Source organism: Mus musculus, chromosome 16, assembly GCF_000001635.26.
Source record: "Mus musculus strain C57BL/6J chromosome 16, GRCm38.p6 C57BL/6J".
NCBI lineage: Eukaryota > Metazoa > Chordata > Mammalia > Rodentia > Muridae > Mus > Mus musculus.
In genome coordinates this window covers 62,879,353-62,897,106 of record NC_000082.6, presented here as the reverse complement: position 1 = coordinate 62,897,106, position 17,754 = coordinate 62,879,353, and the positions used below count along the sequence as shown (strand labels likewise).

Here is a 17,754-nt window from a genome sequence, read left to right as displayed (position 1 = left end):
AACCATGGATTTCATCACTGTAGAGGACTATCTTTCCCCTTCTCCACATCTGTCAGTTGCCTTTGGTTCTTTGTCTACGGGGGGGGGGAGGGAATTGAGATTGCCCTCTTCTATGTTAGTATGTCTACTAATGTTTTATGTCTTCAGGTCTTCTGCACACAGCCATTCTGCTGAGGTACGGGTATGAAAATTCTCTAACTTCAAAGTATTCTGCCCATATATGTCTTAGTGTAAGGCTAATCTCTCTCTCTATCCGTCTCTGTCTTTCTGTCTGTCTGTCTCTCTCTGTCTCTGTCTCTCTGTCTCTCTGTCTCTCTGTCTCTCTCTCTCTCTCTGTCTCTCTCTCTCTCTCTGAGACCATCATCTGTCCATAGCTCCCCAGCTACAGGTGGGAGCTCATGGCCCCCTTCTCACTGGACACTAGAATTTTGAGAATGTCAACTTGATCTTGTGCAGACATCCACAGCTGCTGTGAATGTGTATGTGCATCAGTTCTGTCCTATGCATGGGATGCTGTTTTGCTCCAGGACTCCCCTGCCTCTGACTTTAACAATCTTCCCACTCCTCTTTGGGCGTGGGCCTGGATCCTCAGAGAAGGGCTGTGATTTAAAAACCTCCCACTTCTGGCTGGCTGAGACCTCCACTTATTCCCTGTACTCTGAGCAGTCATGTTTCTGCGTTCATCACCATCCACTGCACACAGAAACTTCTCTGCTTAGGTCTGAGAGTTGCCAGAGACTACGGGTAGAGAGCAATGAATTCAAAGAGATGAACTCAGAGGGCAGTTTGACACTATGTCACTTCATCGGAATGGCAGTATGCTCACTCCTAGGGAGGGTGAGTTCTCCAACAATGGGCTCCTCACTGGATGCATGTGCACCAGGCACATGCTTCACCCTGGGGAACAAATCCTCTGAGTCTTTGTCAAAGACTTTTAGAACACACACCGAAAGAACAGAGCAGAACGTAACAGAACTTTCAACTCTGAGAACTCCAGTACCAACCATTCTTTTATCAGGTCGCTCAGGCCTCACAGAGAGTGCCACCTTTGCATCCTCCTATCTCTACATCTAGTGGCAGCTATGTGGTTTCTAGCTTCAATCCTGCAGTTTGTGGTCTGCTTGAGTTTACTTCCTACATCTGAAACAGATCTTTTTCTGAGAGGTTTTGCTTTCTTGACATCATTTGTTGATTCACTCACTGTTTTACCTCAACAGAGTGCCTCTGAGGTCTGCTCAGACTATTGAAACTTCAGCTTCTACTCCCTGTCTGAGAGCTAACCCTGTTCCAAAATTCATCCAGGTTTCTAAAGTAGCTTCCTTTGCAATTATTCAGCAGCCATCGAAATTGCTCAGCCTTTCCTTTGTGAGGTTAGAACAACTGCTGTGTGGATAAAGCCTTTGCCATCACCTGGACCACCCAATTCTAGCTTCCTGTCTCCCTCACAGTAACGTAAGTTAACCTTTCAGCTCCGAATAGATATTTCTGACATGAAGAACATCATTCTGTAGTAAAGCCATCTGACCTTCCTTTAGTTCACAGGATGGAACTTCTGTTATTGGAAGGCCATCGGAATTTCTTAGCAGCAGTTTGGTTTTGACTTACGGCCAGTTCTTCACGCCAAAATGTTCAAGCAGTGGGTTCTCAACCTTCCTAATGCTGAGACCCTTTAATACAGTTCCTCATGTTGTGCTGACTCTCAACCGTAAAATTGCTCTTATTACTACTTCAGAGCCATAATTTTGCTATTTATCAATCATAATGCAAATATCTATGTTTTCCAATCATCTTAGACAACCCCTGTGAAAGAACCATTCCACTTCCAAAGGGGTTGAGCCACACAGGTTGAGAACTGCTGTGTTAAAGGACCACACAATAGTCTCTATTCGTTTTACTTCTGCTGTGCAGTCTTTGTAGAATAAATTTACAGATTGGCTCCCTATGTTTTGGTCAGTGTTCAACTTCTATTTGTTGTGAGCTTTTCTGTTTTCCTGGAGACATCCGGTTTTTGTACTATGCCTTGCAGAAAGCATAAGTGTGTACTGCACTTTGAACAAGAGTGTGTAGCTGTAACTGTGTCAAGATCACGGAGGTGATTGTCGGAGTTGCTGTTGTTACTGGGCACATCTTCAAACCATATACATACTGAAACTCTGGATTAAAAAGGAATTCTTCCCTGAGATGTTACAGGATGTGCCGTAGATAAGCTTTATTTATTTTACTTACTTTCACTTTTTAAATGGTGTGTGTGTGTGTGTGTGTATGTATGTATGTATGTATGTATGTATGTGTGTGTGTATCTTTGTGTGGGAATGTATAGGTGTCTGTTGAGGGATTATAGGTATCAGTTTCCCTAAAACCTGAACTGAACTCAGGTCCGTTGCAAGGGTGATTTATGCTCTTAGCTTCTGACTCATCTCTCCAACCCTCTACTTATTATCCTATGTAGTGTAGTTTGGCTTTGAACTCATGATCCTCCTGCCTTAGCCTCATCAATACTGAGGGATCCCAGGCATGCAATCACCACACCTGTTCTAAAGCTAAACTTTCCATTTCTGATAAGTTACCAAGAGAATACATGCATTTGCTGTACTGGTTTGTGGATCAAAATCATTTTCTACACTATCCATCCTAAAAGCAATGAACTGTCTGGGTTATGATCCGATTCTTTGTCAAGTCTTCCTTTGCCCCGCACTTCCTTTCTGTCTCATTAACATTAGCATCTCTCACAGCTGGCTTTTGGTTGTAACACATTTATCTCCCTGAAAAGTTGAAAATCTACGAGTCAGTTTGCAATAAATAACAGTCATGAAAAATAAGTTTATAAGTTCTTCTTTTTGTGGATAAGAATCTTTATCTGAAAACAACAACAACAAAAGACATGGGATTAGAAGGGAAATCTACCGTCCCATAAAATCTGTTTGTTTGTTTGCTGTAGCAAAGAAACTTTCAAGTCTGCAGAACAGATGAGAGCCTGAGTTAATGAGCATGAATAATTAAGTCAATAATTAAGTCACTAGCAGTCACTAGTTCTGGTTGCTGCAGGCAATTTCCACGTCTTCTAGTGTTGCATAGAGACTAACACAATAATATTTGCGTAATTCCTTAATATTATGGAATAGTTGACCCATTCCTTTTGTTCCTGACTACAAATCTATGAAAGTAATGGCTTAAATGGCAAGCAGACTAAGAAATAATATGACATAAGAGATAAGAGACTTTAATGTTGTTTACAGTTCTCCAAACTTATTGACATAAAAGAAATGGCGTGTATTACTTCTTTGCTCAGATATTCAATACCTAGTTACCTTTTGCAGAATAGCAAGCCATCCCCAAAATTACTAGTTTAACTAATAGCTATTTGGATTTGATTTGGGGGGTCCAATATCTGAGAAGCAATTAATTCACCAAACAAAAGATGTCTGTGGCATGTGAAGTCAGCCAGAGCATTGGATTCCGAGGAAAGCCATTCTAAGGTGAGCCATGTCAGCTCACACTGTCTGATACCCCACTTCTACTTGTATATAAAATATTATATGTCAGAGTTTATTCATGTGGCTGAGTTTCTTTCACCATGCTGGTCTTAACATGCCTCTTTTCCCATAGCAGCTAGCATCCAAGGAGGAAGCAGAAATGCCTTGTAAGGGATACTGTACTGCTGCTACCCTTTATTATGATGTAAGCAACTCCAGGATCCACCCAAGGGTGTGTGGGCAGGGAATGATAACGGAGTGGGAATTACACATCAGAGAGTGTGGGGAGCAGGAGACACTTCTGTCTCATCTTTGGAAAATACAGTTCATCACAGAAAGATGGAAAAGCTCACTGGAAGTCACTGTAGGCTTCAAAGTTCCCGTTACTACTGGTGAGTTACAAGCCTTTTCAAAGTATAAATTTTGCTTTTATCCGTCTTCTTTGCTGTTTTCCATTTCATCTACTTCTATTCATATTTTATGTCTTGCTATTTGGAGCTTACTCTATTGCACTTTTTTGGTTTTTTCATCTGGACACATGGGCCTTTTTCAAGCTTTGCTGTTTGTGTTCTCACCGCTACATTATTGACTACAGCCCTGTCTCTTACCAGACTTCAGGCTACTTCTTGCTTTAGGTTCTTCTTAACATTATTGCTGAGATTTCTAACGCTTCTCCAGAGATGACTTGAAAAGATGAAGAAAGAAGTTTGGATGAATTCACTAGCTCGGCAGGACCTGCAAGCTAAAGTGCTTTGCTTTGTTTACCTGTTTGTTTGGTTTGTGTGTGTGTGTGTGTGTGTGTGTGTGTGTGTGTGTGTGTGGTTTTAGGAACTAAACCTAAGGTCCTATGCATGTCAGGAAAGCATTCTACTGATGAGCTGCATCTCCAGCCCTAAAGAATGATTTTTAATATTTACATTTAGGCTCACAGTTTACCATTCTCCAGAGAATTTATTCTCTATGAACAAAGTCATTTCATTTACCAGGAGATATTTTCCAATGCCCATATAGATGGTAAGCTTATTTATCCCATTTCCTCAGGGAAAATACAAAGAATGCTTTAAAAAAAGAGAGAGAGAGAGAGAATTTAAGCTATAAAGATAGTCCAGGGTTATAACTCAGTGGCAGAGTGGCACCTAGCATGTACAAGGACTGAGTTCAAGCTCTACCAGTTCATAAGATGTCTATAAACTTGATTTTATAAGTCTATATATAAACATATGTTTGGGTCATTTTTGTTGTTGTTGTTTGGTTGGTTGGTTGGGTTTTTTTCGAGACAGGGTTTCTCTGTGTATCCCTGGCTGTCCTGGAATTCAATTTGTAGACCAGGCTGGCCTCGAACTCAGAAACCCACCTGCCTCTGCCTCCCAAGTGCTGGGATCAAAGGCAAGGGCCACCACTGCCCGGGTGTTTGTATCATTTTAAAACTTCATTTGAAAAGTTCTTAGAAACCATTATCTTTTTTCATTTCTTGAAATGAACTAATGACATCAATTATTTCCATCTATGTATAAATGTCAGTAAGTCCAGGGTATTTCTATTCTAAATTGCATGTTCTAAGGGCAACAGATGGCGAGGGTATCTGCATGAAGGGCTTTATATGGCCCTGACATTTTAAGTCTAGACACTGTAGAAAAGGTATTGACATCTGTGGTCTAATGTGCTGAATAACCTTTCCTCCTTGTAAGGATAACTCAGCATAAATTGTGAATGATTAAATCACTATTATGTTCATTGTGAAAGGAAGTATATATTGTATTTTTCTTTTTCTTTTTTTTTTCTGTAGAACACAAAACTTTTATTGTTCTGATAAAGAACAAAGTGATAATTCTTATCCTGATGGTCTAGGTCCTAGGTTCATGCCAAAAACAAACAAACTAACAAAAAACAAAACAAAAACCATATTGCATTTTTCTAACAAGGACCATGGCCCCTCTGCACGTGCAATGACAGGACAGCTAACTAATTTAATAAGGAATATTCTTTTTCTCTTTCAACAGTGAAAGGCACCAGTTTGCCATAAAAAACAAAATATAAAATATCAATCAAGAACATTTTTCCACCTAATGGATTAGATAATAATAACACCTCCCAATAGAAGAAAAATTGACAATAAATTTATTACCTGTCTCCTTAACAGTCCAAGAAACCTAAAGTTAGGAAGCCTAGTGATATTCTGCATATAATAAATATAAACCTCTTCTAATAGTTAAAAATAACAACAATAGCAAAAATGAAACCATGATGCCAGCTAAGGATTATTCTGAAACTGGAAAGCACATCTCAGATTTTAGGTTCTTATTTGCTTGTATTTTAATCTCCTGTCATGCTGCCAAATACTCATGGAAAGAAAAGAGAAGGTTGGATGGATCCAGAAAATATTAAAGAGATAAAAGGAGAGAAAATTGTTATTTCAGGAATCTCTCAAAAATACATAGTTCTATATTAAAACATTATTAATATTTTTTCAAATGTACTGTGATCAAAGAATGTATATTTCAGATGGTTGCTCCTACAAACATACCACCTCATTACCTGGCCTCAAGAAGCAAGGTTACTATAACCTTATAATTTTAAGTAGCTTAGTAGTATTTCATTTTATTATTAAACATTTAAATTCCCTTCTAAATATGAGAGTCTTGATAACTTATCCTTTCTCAGCTACTTCCACAATGTAAATTCTTGGCTTCTGTTTTAGAAATTGATTACTCATAATGTATACAAAAATAAATTATTTTCCTGGTTGAATGCTTTTATCCATTCTCTACCCTTTAAAATGTAAAAGCAAAGGGTTTAACAAAACCTTGTTGAACTTCATATTTGTGGACACAAATAACAGGACCTCCCAATTACTGTTCTTGGTGTGTGCTATTGAAAAAAGATATTCGGGGCTGGAGAGATGGCTCAGCGGTTAAGAACACTGACTGCTTTCCCGAAGGTCCTGAGTTCAAAACCCAGCAACCATATGGTGGCTCACAACCATCTGTAATGAGATTGGATGCCCTCTTCTGGTGCATCTGAAGATAGCTACAGTGTACTTACATATAATAAACAAATGAATCTTAAGAAAGAAAGAAAGAAAGAAAGAAAGAAAGAAAGAAAGAAAGAAAGAAAGAAAGAAAGAAAGAAAGAAAGAAAGAAAGAAAAAAGATATTCAACACTGGTATTCATAGCTAGAGAAGGAAAGAAAGGACTGAGCCTTACCACCCTGAATGTATTCCATCACATCTGACCATGGAAGTTAAGAAGGATCCAGCTTGGGCAAAACTTGGAAGGATGAAAAGAAGAGAAAGAAGCAAAAACAGAAATTGCACATCAGAGGAGAAAAATGAAGAGAGCAAAAAGAAGTACATTTTATTAAGTGCTTTGGAATCTTGCTAAAAACCCACCTACAGAGGTGACAAATGGGCTCATAGACTTTGGAAAGCTAAGATCTTGCTGTGCTCAACAGAGAGCTACCAATAGAATTGATTGATGTCTTACAGTTGGCAAAAGGATGAACTACATACAGCATTGTACAGTACAGTCAAGTCACCCAAGCTCAGCAGGTGGCATAAATAAAGAATCCTGACCATTGTGTACACTAAAAACTCTGAAGAGCAATCATGTTTCAAAGCGATCGTGTACCCAGTGGTCTTGGACTTTTAGTGTATTAGTCATCCTATAACATAAATACAAATGCATACAATTTTTTGTAATTTTCTCATAAGATCCAAAGTATAAATATTCTTCACAAAATGTCTCCAAAATTGCACCAAGGGTACACAGAGTAATATATAAAAATAAAGAAAACATATAAAGTACTGCATTCAAATTCCAAGAGTATTGGGTTTAATGGCTTAATCATTTACAAGACTATATTAACAATAATATCAGAATTCATTCCTATATTTTCCCAATGACTTCCTTTCTATTTCTAGTTGGCTAGAGGTAATGGGGTGAAACCAAGCATAGGAAAGAGGAATTCTGAAAGGAAAGCTGGGAAGAAGAACATAAAGCTGTTGTAAACACAGAGAATTACATGAGAAACAGATGTGGAAATTAGAAACCCTAATATTTGGAAGCAGAAATGACATTTCCAAATAATATTAATATTAATACATTTGCTTTAAGAAAACAGGCTTTGTTACTTTAATTGAAGTCATGTAACATATATTAGTGTCCAAATATTACCCCACTGAGAGCCCAGAATCCAAAACATCATGAATGAGAGGCTGTAGGAAGTGATGAGATGATATCACAGAGAGAGGAGTTGTGAAAGACTTCTACAAATGGGTGAGGGATACCTGTATAACACACGTTTGGATGATCTTAGATATCTTTCATTTTGTGAAAGACAGCCTATGAGAATATATTTGCAAATAGTGTCTGGGTGTCTGAATATCATTGGCATCAGCCTAAAGATATTTTAGCAGAAAGACATGTAAAACTAACAGTGACAGTTCAACATAGTAAAGCGTCATTCCAAATCAGTCAGCATGACTTTATATACAAGAGCATCATAGCTCTTGCATCTTCTCAAGGATGATAAGTTAGTATTGGATGGGCTATGGCCAGAAGGTGATGCTTGACCATATCTAAGTTCCCTTCAATTTCCAAGATTTTATGCTTCAGATGCTTAAACTTACCTAAATATTTTGGATAAAAATAATCCTAGAAAAAAATAAAAAAATAGATATATTAGCAAAGTGAAATTTCACCACAGAGCTAAAGATTCATGCTTTAGTACTTTTTATACTAACATGGGAATAAATTACATGTTGTGTGTTTTCACATTCTAATTTTTCTGTATGAAACTATTTCAAGAAAAGATAAATAGCCAATACTTGATAAGGAATGTGTATGTAGTCTTACAGAGATTGTGATATATATTAGATAGATACGTATAGTCCTTTCTACTATGAAAAAAGTTTAAAAAGTAGAAAGAATAAAACAATAAAGCTCAACACACCAGCTTGATATACATATATGTATATATATATATATATATATATATATATATATATATATACCTAGGCTTAAAACACCACTGAGCAATTAAATAATTTTTAAAGCCTCTGATTTACAAAGGTTGTACTTAAGGTGATATATATGTGCCCTCTTTTATAAGCAATTTTTTAATGGTGATTAAGCATTAAGCATCCAGCTTATACACTTTTTTGTGTTGACGGGGGTCTCTCTACATAGCCCTGCGTATCCTGGAACTCACTACGTAGCTCAGGTCCAGTGCAGACTACAGAGATACACATGCCCCTTCTTCCTGAGTCCTGAGATTAAAGGTGTATGCCACCACGTCTGCCCTTCATTTGATATATTTTTATATCATGATTATCTACACTAAGGTCACAATGAAATACTTTGAAGGGAACTAAATTGAACACTTACCTTATTTGCAACTAATGCACATGTAACACCTTACTTATAAACTGGTGGGTACCAAAAGTAGTTATCACGAGGTGGACAAAGCAATGTATTTTATAGAGGCAGGCAGATTTCTGAGTACGAAGCCAGCCTGGTCTTCAGAGTGAGTTCCAGGACACCCAGGGCTACACAGAGAAACCCTGTCTCAAAACAACAACAACAACAACAACAAAAAAAAAAACACACACACACACACAAATTAAAGGAATGTATTTATGAAGGTGGACCATGTTATACATTTCTCAGAATGTATCTCACATGTAGCATAAATAACATAAGAATATTTCCTGCACAACCAACATTTCTGCACACAATAATATTCAAAGTTCTGGCTCAGTCAAGGTGGAACATGGCTTTTTCCATCTCAAAGTCCTTGGTTTTTCCTACTATTACACATAAACCTGCACAACAGGTTTCTACTAACTTATGAGAAAGGGTCTGACACTGAATCATTAGGACAATGCTGTTGTTTATGGCAGAAGCAAAGGCAAACCATAAGTAGCAACAAATAGGGTTCAAGAATTTGTGATATGCTAATGACAAGAATACATTAGAAACACTGAGGAGGTGAGCAAGAGGGTAAACACCTGAAATACGGACTAAGGGTATAAGGGATGTGGAAAGGGAGTGGGTGGAGTCTGTCGACAAAATCAGTGTTGATGATGAACCACGAATGAGTCTTCTTTCTCTGTCTTCTTCCCGCTTCTTCCCTTTGTTGTGCCTCCCTTTCCAGCTACTCATTGAAGTCTGTTCTCTGAACATATGTTCAATGCAGAAATATACAGCCAAGTATTGACGGATAATATAATCATACGACATGAATGCTCAAAGCATTCTATCAAAGCCATTGAGTAAACGTGGTAGACAGGCAAAATAAAATGGACGGACTTGATCATTATTGGTAAGAGGTGGTATGTTGGGCTTTATAGTATTCTTTCTACTTTTTAAAATGTTTTCATAGTAGAAAGGAATATATGTATCTATTTAACATATACCACAGTCTCTGTAAAAGTACATACACATTCTTTTTTAGTATGAAAATGTAAAACGTGTGTGTGTGTGTGTGTGTGTGTGTGTGTGTGTGTGTGTATGCTATACAGTAACTAAGCTTACTATATTGTGTTGGATAGAAAATTTTGTATTACTACTGTTTGTGCTGGCTAATTTTATGACACAAGCTAGAAACATCAAAGAGGGAACCTCAATTGAGAAAAAAATGCTTCTATAAGAGAGACTTGTAAGCAGACCTGTAGGGCATTTTCTTAATTCGTGACTGATGATGGAGGGCCCAGCCCATTTTAGGTGATGGTATCCTTGGGATGGTGGTCCTGGATTCTATAACAAAGCTAGTTAAGCAAGCCATGAGGAGCAGGCCAGTAAGCAGCACTCCTCAGTGCCTTGGCATTAGCTCCAGCTCCTTCCTCTAGGCTCCCACCTGGTTTGGATTCCTGCTTCAGCTTCCCTCAATGAACCTTAATCAGGATATGTAAGCCAAATAAACCCTTTAATCTCCACATTGCTTCTGCTCTTGGTGTTTTTCTCACACCTTGGTCCCAATTGTAAGTAGATTGAAACCTAATTGTTGGGTATTTGCAAAAAATGTCTTCTTCAAACCTATCAGAACATGGAGAGATAAAAAGAGCTACAAGAACAGCCACAGAGGACATGAGTGGCTACAGTCTGGGACAGATTTTCTAACTGTGGACAAAGTGTTCTTGCTTGTTATCACTCAGCTATTCTCAGGATGCTGGGAGCTGTCAGGGAAGCACAGGGGGACCCTTGTACATGTCATCTCCCTCTTTTCTCCAGATTGTGTAATTAGTCTCAGAGAAAAATATCCAAGGAAACCCTTCAGGGTATGAGCTTTAAACTCTAAAGGTGAAGCTTTTTTTGGAGGTATTAATGCTATGCCTGCTAGCTACAGGCATGCTACAGAGTACCCTCTACTAAAACAGAATGGGAAATAAGTCCCATGCTGCTGTGTGATGTTTAAATCTTTATGGTTACATTTGGGGGTTGGATAACTTGTAAATTTCCATACACTGAAGTTTACTGCTCATATTATTAGGCTAGGGAAACTTTCCAAAGGTTATAAAGTATACTCAGCATACATGACACTGTAATAAGTAGTCAGTTTAGATGGCCCCATTTCTAGACCCTCCTAAATATAAAATGGTGACATTGTACACAGTGGTGCACACCAACCTATAATCCCAGTATTTGGGAGGCTGAAGCAGAGGCAGGAGGAGTGTGAGTTTCAGGTTAGCTGGGACTACACGTAAGAGACTATCTCAAATACAAGCAACCATCCTAATCAAAATAAACAAGAAGCACAGTGGTGATAGAAATACCCACGGTCACTTACACTTCACACACATCTTCTCTGGAAGCCTCGATGCTATCAAATTTGCGTTAGGATAAAATCGATACAAATCACAAAGTCAACCCTAGTTGTTGACCATGAGACTTAAGAGAAATCTAGTTAGGCCAGAGCACCTATCATTGGCAGTCTTCCTGAAGTGACAGGGTGACACATAGAAAGTGGTCTACAGTCATTAGCTTTCAAATGGAGGCAAGGAAACACAAGCTGGCAATGTTCAGTCTGTAACTGTATATGTACGTGGGTGGACTCTACAGTCTCCACGACTTCTTACCGTCTCGGGATTATTTTCAAAGACCTCCCTGGCTTCCTCCTTATTGCAGAGTTCTTCAATGCACTCTCGTTCAAGGTTGCCCTTCATAGTTTCTTCGAACAAGGTATTTGCACGGCGCTTCCTCACCAGGACTTGTGAAGCACGCTCTTTGGACAAGACTGTAGAAACACAAACTTATATAAATAAAAAGAATTTCATTTTCCCCTTAAGATATCTCATCTTATTAAACAATACAAGGTGAAATAATGTTCTGCCTATGAAAAATGCATGATATTTAAAATTGGTAGGCAGGATCTCAGAAAGAGATGTAGATACATAAACCCTTTGGTTAACAACTCAAGCAGCAGGTTCAGCTCATGACAGTTTATGCAGCTCACTACAGCTGTTTTATATGATCTATAAAATTATTCAGTCATTCTAGAGACCAAAGACACTAGATGATAGTCAATGTTCTCCTTAACTGTGGCCATCCCATGGTAAAATGAGTTGTCAAAAATCTATGACAACAAGAGTAACAAACTTTCTCAATTTTAGCGGAAAACATCTGGAATCTCTGTGGAGATAAAGAAAGACAGATGTGAATGCCAATCAACCATGTGAGAGATGACAGGGAGAAGAAAAATATAGAGGAAAGGAAGTTTGCTAAGCCTGCACTATAGAAGGCAAAGAAAAATGAAAAGTAACTTTGGTTACACAATAGTTTTAAACAGGTGAATAACAACAACAACAAAAAAAATATAACCAACTTCAATATTATGTTTGGAGGAAACAAATTGTAACCGTAGTTTTAGGGTCATGTTTGCAAATCAAAAAAGCCAATAAGAAAGGAATGTTTACAAGGTTGTTCACACACACACACACAAATCACTTAATATAAACAACACAGAGAAAATAACATAAACATGTTTATAAGAATAAAAAAGTGGGGGCTGGAGAGATGGTTCAGCGATTAAGAGCACTGATTGCTCTTCCAGAGGTCCTGAGTTCAATTCCCAGCAACCACATGGTGGCTCAAAACCATCTCTAATGGGATCTGATACCCTCTTCTGGTGTGTCTGAAGACAGCTACTCACATACATAAAATAAATAAATAAATCCTTAGAAAAAAAGAGTTAAAAAGTAGGAACACTATGGAAATATGAGGAGGAATAGATTTAAAAATAAAATAATGAGGAATAGCATTGAAAGAAATACTCGCCAGGCAGTGGTGGTACACGCCTTTAATCCCAGCACTTGGGAGACAGAGGCAGGCAGATTTCTGAGTTTGAGGCCAGCCTAGTCTACAGAGTGAGTTCCAGGACAGCCAGGGCTACACAGAGAAACCATGTCTCGAAAAGCCAAAATAAATAAATACATACATACATACATACTCTTGGGTAACTACCTCAAACATAAAAATTAAAATGCAAATTTTAGAATGCTATTCCCTCAGCATAAAGTTTATTTATACACACACATACACACACACACCAGCCCAAATTGTAACTATTATGCAGACAAATATCTAGAAATAAATTGAAAATATTCTTAAACTACCAATACCAATTATACTTGAAAAAAATAATGAAAATGTGAACTGCTATATAATATTAATATATATACTGGACAATAGTTTTAGTCAAAAAAATTTAAAGCATAAATGAAACCTACATTTTTTTTAGGTTTTATGCATTAATAATTCTGTTTACTATGAAGAAAAGTAAGTCTATAAACATATGGGTTTATTTCATGTCTGTGTGTCATAATTATAATAAATGACATATACTCAAAAGCTTGACAAAAGAAGAAGATAAAAAGGAAAGGGTGAATTCATAAAGAGTCTACTTGAACCACTGAAACTCTCTCAAAGGTGAAATAGATCAGAGGACTATCAGCAAATATACAATCTGATTGGGGGAAGGTAAAAAGAGGGGGATTTCTGATTAAGGATTGGGGAGTGAGACAAATCCTGAGGGAGAAATAAACAGTAAGGATATCTGAAGCAGTCATAAGTAATCATATTATTTACTATATACCTACAAATAGTATAGTACATAAAGTCATATAACAAATAAAAAAAACTATATGACACCAGGCATGAGAAGCCCTCCTTTAAATTGTTGGTCAGGGTTATCCATGAAACCCCAATAACATTAGCAGCTATTGGTATGCCCTTTGGTTGGTCCCCAGAGGTGGAAGTCTCTACTGCTGAAGACACCATGATTGACACACAGGGCTCAAAGACTCCTGAATTGGAACTGACATGAATTCCTCCTCTCCGACAACTCACTTTTATGATACCAGAAGGTGCCATGCAATCTTCAAAGGAGGGAAGCAACCAACAGCCCTACCCAACTATGATGTCTATAAACCACCACAACAACCACCATGGCAGGATATTCCCTAAGAGAGGACTAGTGACAAACATACCTTTGCACTAACCAATATCTCTCTTACTAGACTTCTTCAACAAGACAGAAACAAAACCTGGTTCTGGAAACCTAGCCCGTTACTCAGGGCTAGCAAAGTCATGGATCTTGGAAGAGAGCCTACAACCACCACTCAACTAAACCAGCATAGTCCATAAGTACATTCTAAATATTTGTCCTTATGCATGCAAGATAGTCTTCACCCCTCATCATAGAAACTCCTCATTGCAACACATAGAGACTATTACAGGAAACCACAAGTAATCAAAATGGAGACATGCGGAACCTGGTCCCAATGGATACACTAAACAAATAACTTCAACACCCAAGGCTCACGGAACACTGAGGAGCTAGAGAAAGTACCCAAGGAGCTAAAGGGATCTGCAACCCTATAGGTGGAACAACATTATGAACTAACCAGTACCCCGGAGCTCTTGACTCTAGCTGCATATGTATCAAAAGATGGCCTAGTCGGCCATCACTGGAAAGAGAGGCCCATTGGACACGCAAACTTTATATGCCCCAGTACAGGGGAACGCCAGGGCCAAAAAGGGGGAGTGGGTGGGTAGGGGAGTGGGGGTGGGTGGCTATGGGGGACTTTTGGTATAGCATTGGAAATGTAAATGAGCTAAATACCTAATAAAAATGGAAAAGAAAAAATTTAAAAATTAAAAAAATAATAAAAAAAATAAAAATAAAAAAAAATAAAAAATAAAAAATAAAAGAAAGATGGCAGGAAAGGTTGTAAAAGCCAGAGGATCAGATAGTTTTTTGTGAGATTGTGTCTCCTAGCCATGTCAGAAAATACATTGATAAAGTCTCACGACTGTCTAAACAGGAACCTAACAAGGACAATAAGAGCCAAGCCAAAGTAGACAGGGGAAAAGCCCAAGAGACCTCAACCCTCTATAAAGAACTACTGTCACCTAAAGAAGGTAGAGACTGATAAAAAAGACTCCTTCCTCAAAGAGCACTCTAATTGGTTATCCAATGTTGTCAGCACTGAAAACATATATACAGGTAACATTATACAGACCAAACTGTTTGTACTTAGGAATATATAGATACATACATTTAACAATATTTAATAAAAAAGGGTCATGAATTTTTTAATGATTTATTTATTTTATGTATATGAGTACACTCTAGTTGTCTTCAGACACACCAGAAGAAGGCACCAGATCTTATTACAGATGGTTGTGAGCCACCATGTGGTTGCTGGGAATTGAACCCAGGACCTCTGGAAGAGGAGTCAGTGCTCTTAACCGCTGAGCCATCTCCCCAGCCTGGGGTCATAAATTTTAAAAAGAAGGGTATATGGGAGAGTTTGGAGGGAGGAAACAAGGGGAAATCATTTTATTATATTATAATCTCACCAAAAAGGAAATGTTGCAAATAACTAAAATAAAGTAATACTGCTTTAGATCTCCTATTTTCTGAAATGTAAATGAGATGATTAAGTAAATAGTTGGGGTTGTATTTATAACTCTTATCTCTGGCCATTTCATCACTGTTCGTTAAAAGATAAAGACTCAAAGGCTCAAGGCTCTGAGTGCATACAGGATAACGAGGAACATGCTACCTGCCAAGTGGATTACTGATTGATAAATGGCAGCAGTGCCAGTAATACCTGTCCTACAAGAGCAGCCATTTCACTACTTGGAAGTGTTTAACAATGCAATTTTGTAATACATATAGCAAAAACGTCGAATTTCTGAACTTCAAAGCAAATATGTAATTCTGTCTGAGGGAAATGGTAACCAAAACAACAAAAATATTGTCTCAATCACAACAACAACAAAAACCAAATACATTTTTAAATGGCACAGTCACTTCCCAGCAGTTCTTCCATTAAAAATACTAAACTTATTATGCTTGCAGAAAGGAGTCTTCTGAGAGGCTCCACCCAGCAGCTGACTCAGACAGATACCCACAGCCTAATAGTGGATGGAGCTTGGGGACTCTTATGGAAGAATAGGAGGAAGGATTGCTGTCTATAAGGGGACAGGAACTCCACAGGAATATCAACAGACTCAACTAACCTGGACCCTTGGGACTCTCAGAGACTGAAGAGAAGAACCAACCAAAGAACATACATGAGCTAGACCTAGGCATTCCCACTCATATGTAGCAGATGTACCCCATGGTCTCCATGTGGGTCCCAAACAACTGGAGCAGGGGCTATCCCAAAAGCTGTTGCCTGTATGTGGGATATTGTTGGGAGCCGCCCTCACATTTGCCATTATAAGATGGCGCTGACAGCTGTGTTCTAAGTGGTAAACATAATCTGCACACGTGCAGGGGCAGTTTTCCCGCCATGTGTTCTGCCTTTCCTGTGATGACAACTGGGCCGATGGGCTGCAGCCAATCAGGGAGTAATATGTCCTAGGCGGAGGATAATTCTCCTTAAAAGGGACGGGGTTTTGCCATTCTTTTTTTCTCTCTCTTGTTCTTGCTTTTTCTCTCTCTTGTTCTTGCTTTTTCTCTCTCTCTCTTGTTCTTGCTTTCTCTCTTCTCTTGCTTTCTTGTTCTTGTTCTTTCTCTCGCTTTCTTGTTCTTGCTTTTTCTTTCTCTTGTTTTCTCATTCTTGCTCTCTCTTGCTTTTGCTCTTGCACTCTTGCGCTCTTGCGCTCTTGCGCTCTGGCTCCTAAAGATGTAAGCAATAGAGCTCTTGCACTCTTCCTCTGGCTCTCTCTTGCTCTGGCTCTTGCACTCTTGCACTCTTGCTCCTGAAGATGTAAGCAATAAAGTTTTGCCGCAGAAGATTCTGGTTTGTTGCGTCTTTCCTGGCCGGTCGCGTGAACGCATGTAAGAGGATATATTCTTCTAGCTGGGCTGCCTTGTCTGGCCTCAGTGGGAGAAACCTCTAGCATTGCAGAAACTTGATGTACCAGGGTCAGGGGATATACAAGTGTTATTAGACGCGTTCTCACGCCCGGCCAGGAAGAACACCACAGACCAGAATCTTCTGCGGCAAAGCTTTATTGCTTACATCTTCAGGAGCCAGAGTGTAAGAAACAAGAGAGAGAGAAAACGAAACCCCGTCCCTCTTAAGGAGAATTCTCCTTCGCCTAGGACGTGTCACTCCCTGATTGGCTGCAGCCCATCGGCCGAGTTGACGTCACGGGGAAGGCAGAGCACATGGAGTGAAGAACCACCCTCGGCACATGCGCAGATTATTTGTTTACCACTTAGAACACAGCTGTCAGCGCCATCTTGTAACGGCGAATGTGGGCGCGGCTCCCAACATCTCCCCCTTTCCTTTTAATAAGAGCAAATAGGCCACCCATATTAATGAGAGTGGAGATAGAGGTCAAATCCCCAGTGTGTAGGTAAAGGAGCCATGTACAGGATTAGCTCTTAGGCTCACAGGCTTTTACCCAGAGCAACCCTGACCTGCTCCCGTGTCGTTTTGCCTGGGGGAAGGGAACTAGGACACTGAACCTTCATGAAAGATGACATGTCTCCCTAGAATAGGCTCATATATGCCGCAGAGCCTCTCCATTGCAGTGCTTAGCCGTGCAACTCTCTCGGGCTGCTGAAGCACACTCACTCTATCCCGTGCAATGAGACTAGCCTCATGGGATATAAGAGCTGAGTGGCCAGCGACCTATTGCCTAAGCATAGATATATCAGGGGAAGCTCCATGTTCTAGTCCTGCAAGCGCCTGGGCAATAACCACCTTGTCTCTCCTAGTTTGGGCCTTAAGCTTACAGACCAATCAAAGAAGCAACACTAATCCACAGCAAAGTGTATCTCCAAATAATATTAATCCCACCCAATTTTTTAAAGAAGGAA

At 39.0% G+C, this 17,754-nt stretch overlaps 1 protein-coding gene across 2 annotated transcripts in view; it reads right to left on the bottom strand.

Moving 5' to 3' along the window:
- The window catches only part of Pros1 (protein S (alpha)), a 75,040-nt gene that overhangs the window by 32,240 nt on the left and 25,046 nt on the right, over positions 1 to 17,754 (bottom strand). Inside the window, exons 2-3 of one of the 2 annotated variants that reach the window (NM_011173.3) lie at positions 11,549 to 11,706; positions 8,102 to 8,126 (exon numbers count right to left, since the gene is read on the bottom strand). In NM_011173.3, the coding sequence (NP_035303.1) occupies positions 8,102 to 8,126; positions 11,549 to 11,706 (183 nt within the window). Of the gene's footprint in view, positions 1 to 6,677; positions 6,774 to 8,101; positions 8,127 to 11,548; positions 11,707 to 17,754 lie in introns of those variants that run through there. The other variant, XM_011245843.3, reaches the window with a different exon arrangement.